This window comes from Vicia villosa, unplaced genomic scaffold (assembly GCF_029867415.1).
Source record: "Vicia villosa cultivar HV-30 ecotype Madison, WI unplaced genomic scaffold, Vvil1.0 ctg.000756F_1_1, whole genome shotgun sequence".
In the NCBI taxonomy this organism is placed as follows: Eukaryota; Viridiplantae; Streptophyta; class Magnoliopsida; order Fabales; family Fabaceae; genus Vicia; species Vicia villosa.
The window spans coordinates 36,907-41,963 of NW_026705338.1; the positions used below are offsets into that span (position 1 = coordinate 36,907).

At 34.0% G+C, this 5,057-nt stretch overlaps 1 protein-coding gene across 2 annotated transcripts; it reads left to right on the plus strand.

The window, feature by feature from the left end:
- Nucleotides 1-1,264: 1,264 nt before the first annotated feature.
- On the plus strand, nucleotides 1,265-4,190 carry LOC131630946 (uncharacterized). Of its 2 annotated transcripts, XM_058901687.1 has the most exons (5): nucleotides 1,265-1,551; nucleotides 2,092-2,820; nucleotides 2,913-3,117; nucleotides 3,432-3,604; nucleotides 3,707-4,190. In XM_058901687.1, exons 1-5 carry the CDS (start codon nucleotides 1,365-1,367, stop codon nucleotides 3,820-3,822), a joined length of 1,410 nt encoding a protein of 469 aa, XP_058757670.1. In that variant the 5' UTR covers nucleotides 1,265-1,364; the 3' UTR covers nucleotides 3,823-4,190. The 2 variants fall into 2 exon arrangements, with proteins under 2 accessions (XP_058757670.1, XP_058757669.1); XM_058901686.1 differs by having other exon boundaries at nucleotides 1,265-2,820.
- Nucleotides 4,191-5,057: the final 867 nt, after the last annotated feature.

The window sequence follows — 5,057 nt, forward strand, 5'->3', positions numbered from 1 at the left end:
GGGATTGATCTAAACATATGCTTTTATATATTTGTTAATTAGATCAATACAAGTGTTCCGAAGTCAACGGGACGCACAGGTATCCCGAACTAAATCTAGCAACATTACTTGGATCCAAGTGGAGGTACATTATTTTTCACAATGTTGCTTATAATATATTTATGCTACTTGATAAAACAATGCACAACTATAGAATCTTATTTGTTTTTCTATGTAGTGTCCGCAACAGAAAAACAGTTACGATTGCGGATACTTTGTATTGAGGTTTATGAAAGAAATCCTTCAGGCAAATCAATTAGAGATTCCGCTCACGGTATGAATTTATAACTTAAGATAATTTCATATAATTTATTACATTTAACTAAATGTATCATTCATATTTTGTTTTTGTTTTGTAGTACCTTGACGAATTCCGTACCGCTGGATACCCGAAACTTAAGTTGGAAGAAATAAAAGAGGATTTGTGTCATTTTTATATTAAGCGCTTTTTCATGTAGGATTTGTGTCGAATTGAAGTACTATAATATTATTGATGTTGTAATGATGTATATATATAATTTTGGATATTATAATGGTATTATATTAGTATATATATATTGTCTTACTGATGGCTGAAATAATATCGTCGAAAATAAATTACAGGTCGAAAATATTACAGGCTGAAAACATATTACAGGTCGAAAATATTACAGGTCGACTGGGAGGATTAAATTACAGGCTGCACATTAAAATACCTCATTTAGCTACTAAAGCGCTTTTTAAAAAGCGCTCTTAAAGGCCCACATACTAAAGCGCTTCTTTTTAAAAGCGCTGCCAAAGATTAATAAAAAAGCAAAAAAAAAAAAAAAAGCAACATACTAAAGCGCTTTTGTAAAAGCGCTCTTATAGGGGGGGCTATCAGAGCGCTTTTTCTGGAAAAAGCGCTCTTAAAGCCCACCCTATAAGAGCGCTTTTACAAAAGCGCTTTAGTATGTTGCGTTTTTTTTTTATTTTTTACTCTCACAGGGGGGCCTATCACAGCGCTTTTCTGGAAAAAGCGCACTTAAAGGGGGGCCTACCAGAGCGCTTTTTCCTGAAAAGCGCTCTTAAAGGGGGGCCTACAAGAGCGCTTTTTCCAGAAAAGCGCTCTTATAGGGGGGCCTACCAGAGCGCTTTTAAAAGCGCTTTCGTAGCCTATGCCAGCGCTGGCTTTGGCAGCGCTTTAAAGCGCTGTTAAAGGCCAAAAAAAGCGCTTTTAAAAGCCTTGCGCGTTGTAGTGAGATATAGAATGGAAGAGAACTTGAAGGAAATTGCATCTAAAAGGAAGAGATGTGTAGATAGTTGGGATGAAGAACATCCTTTTGGTTCTAATATTATAGAGTTGGATGAAGATGACATTCTTGAAATACCACATTCACAAACTGTTGAAGAAAGGGTTGACAAGGCTACTCTTTCCTCCCCGGCGCGACCTGCAAAAAAAAAGAGTTATTGTACCTGGAGGATTGACAAAGAGTTACTTTGCTCCTAGGACCACCCCTGGATCTCAACCAACAATTAAAAGTGTGCTTGCAGGTAAAGAAGTTTTACATAAAGTTGATCTTTCTGTTGCAACATTTTTCTTTGAAAATTGCATCCCTATGAATGCTTTAAATTCAAGTTCTTATCAAAGAATGATAGATGCAATTGCTTCCATTGGGCCTGGTTATAAAGGGCCAAATTATCATGCAATCAGAACCAAGTTATTATCTGATATGAAAAAGAGCGTTCAATTGTTGGTTGATAATTGTCGTAGTCTTTGGGTAGAAACTGGATGTACTATCATGGCAGATGGGTGGCAAGATCAAAAAAATAGGCAATTGATTAACTTTCTTGTGTATTGGCCTAAAGGAATCAGTTTCATAAGATCAGTTGATGCCTCAAATGTTGTTAAAGATGCAACCACTCTTTGTAATTTATTTGTTGAATTGGTTGAATTTGTTGGTTCAAAGAATGTTGTACATCTTGTCACAGATAATGCAGCTAATTATAAAGCTGCAGGAAGGTTGTTAAATGATAAGTATCCTAATGTTTATTGGTCACCATGCGCCGCACATTGTCTAAATTTGGTTTTAGGTGACATAGGAAAAATGGAACTTGTTGCAAGTCTAGCAAACCGTGCATCATTAATTACAAAATTTGTGTACAATCATGGATTTTTGTTAGCTTGGTTAAGGAAGAGGGAAGGATGGACAGAAATTATACGCCCTGGTCCAACTCGATTTGCAACAACCTTCATCGCATTAAAGAGTATTCACCAACACCAACACGACCTTCAAGCCTTGGTAACTAGCAAAACTTTTGTTGAGTCTAGATATTATAGAGACCATAAGGCTAGGGATTTCATTGCTGCTGTCCTAGATTCTAGATTTTGGAATGATGTTGAGATAATTGTTAGAATTGTTGCACCACTCATACGTTTGTTAAGGATTGTTGATGGTGATGATAGGCCCTCACTTGCGTATGTGTATGACGGCATGTTTAGAGCCAAGAAAGCTATTAAGCGAACATTCATGAACAAGAAATCTTTATACAAACCTTATACAAGGATTATCAAACAAGGGTGGGATAAACATCTTCGTCAAAAATTACACGCTGCTGCCTATGTCTTAAACCCGGCATTCTTTTATGATAACGAGAACATGTCCCACAAACCTGAGGTTATGGCAGGATTTCTTGATGTATTGACCACACAAGTTGATGGTAATCAAACTGATTTTTTGTCTGAAACTGAACTCTATCGAGAAAAGGTTGGTGATTTTGGTCGTCTATTGGCACTTAAGTCTGCTAAGACCATGCGTCCCGGTAAGTATATTTTATAGAATGTTTTACAAATTTTGCATCTTTATTTCATAATCTATATTGATTATGGCTTGAAATATATATGATATTTATAGATATGTGGTGGAAGACTTTTGGAAATAGTGCGCCAAATGTGAAATCATGGGCAATTAAGATACTTAGCCAAACAGCTTCTTCATCTGGTTGTGAAAGAAATTGGAGTGTCTTTGAGAGAATACACACAAAAAAAAGGAATAGATTAGAGCATCAAAGGTTGAATGATCTTGTATTTGTGCATTATAACTTGCGTTTAAAAAACAGGTATGCTATTTTCATTATCATTAGAATTATTATTTACCGTGAATCATTTACTCCAATAATGATTTGAATCAAATCAGAAACTGTATCAATAAAATAGACATACTGATATTGGTGACATGTGTTTTGGTTATATGAAAAGCTTTGAATTGAATGCTATTTTTTTCAACAAAATGAATTCATTGCTTCTAATATTCTAATATTTTGGACTCTACTTTTATATTCATTACAGATTGATATTTGATTGTACTTTACATTTTATTTATTTATTATCATTTGAGTATCACTTATTGATTGATATTTTGGTTATTAAATAGAGTCTTCAACAAGAATCGGGCATATGATCCTATTGACTATGAGAGCATAGATGATATCGAATTTTGGATCATGGAAGAAGATGCCAATACTATCCCTATTCTTGATACCAATGAAATGGAAAATATTCTTTACATGGGGGAATCAATTCCTATAATTGGTTCAGATAAAGAAGGTGAAATATTAATATCTGTGTGTTCTTTATTAGTTTATTATGTTATGCTAGTTGATATAAAGTTATAAACTCTTCTAAATTATAATAATTACTATCTGTTAGGTGAAGAAGCACTCAACAAGGGAGTTGAAGAGGAAGGACTTAATTTGGATTCTTTTCCACAAGAGAATGTAAATAGTTACAATGGTGCTAATGATCCTCAAAACGCTCATGGTTGATACAGGTTGCGAGTTCTGATATATTGCAGCGGACATGCTCATGGCTACCTCATTATGATAAGTCTTGGTGGAAGTTAAATGTATTTTTCTGTGAACTCAGGTTGCAATCTTGGAGCCTATTATCTTGTTTCGTCAACTATTTCTCACAATAATAGTGGAGCCGATTACCATTTTGCATGGTTTTTTGTTTGAGATTTTTGGTGTCTGTACTTTTTGTTTTTTCGATTGAGATTTTACTGTCTGCATTTTGTAGAACTTTTTGTTTTACTTGATTATAGTGGTGTATACTGTATAGTGTATACTATGTATAGGTAACCTTCATTTGGGCATACAAGTTTTGTAGGGAGTAGATTTTATGGTTTGGTCTTGTGCAGTGATTTTATACAACTTGAAACTTTGAATAGATTACTTATGAAATTTTATAATATATTTATTATTTTATTATTTATTTATTATCCGGTTGAACAACGGTTGAACCGGTCGAACCGGTTGAACCATGACCCAAAGGTTATACCGGTTCGATCTCCAGTTCGGTTTTTAAAACATTGCATGAATACCTATAAAAATAAAGGAAAAACTATCAAATGGTATAAAAGTATATGAAAATACAACTATTCACAAAGTATACGTATTTATACACAAAACGGGGAATTATTCAAACGGTATTAACAAAAGTATCGATAAGTGCCACTATTTACATACTCAAAACATCGACATTTTGGCACTTATCAACTACCCTAACTCGTTTCAAACTTAACGCATAATTGCATTGGCCTATAGTAAATCACATTACTACCAAAATGCATTGATGATACTAAAATCACTAACAGATCTAAGCATAATTATATTAAGAGGATTTTTTGAGATTGGTTTCTTGTTAGATGTAAAAGGTCAGTGTCTTGTAATTTCGAGGATTGTTCCTTTAATCCAATTCCTTACATCTTGAGTCAGTTTTTTGTTGTGGGTTTGAGAACCCTTGTGCTCCTTGAAATTCAATTTGCATATACAAAAAAAAGCATCATACAATATATCCTAACATAGAAGCTAGTGCATAATATAAAACTCATGATCAAGTACTATCTCTAAATATGCCAATTTCAACTACCAAAAATAAATACATAAGAGTTACGAGTCATAGTCCTCTGGATTCATATTACCTTGAGGTATTTTCGACACCGAGATATTGGCTTCTCTAATAAAAAATTATTAACCATGACTTCAAAAACCCACTCGGT

Excerpts from the sequence above, each read along its gene's own strand:
- LOC131630946 (XM_058901686.1), top strand. The coding sequence starts at position 1,365 with ATGAAGATGACATTCTTGAAATACCACATTCACAAACTGTTGAAGAAA. Across the intron at positions 2,821-2,912 it reads TGCTAAGACCATGCGTCCCG|ATATGTGGTGGAAGACTTTT; the intron begins GTAAGTATATTT and ends TGATATTTATAG. Across the intron at positions 3,605-3,706 it reads AATTGGTTCAGATAAAGAAG|GTGAAGAAGCACTCAACAAG; the intron begins GTGAAATATTAA and ends ACTATCTGTTAG.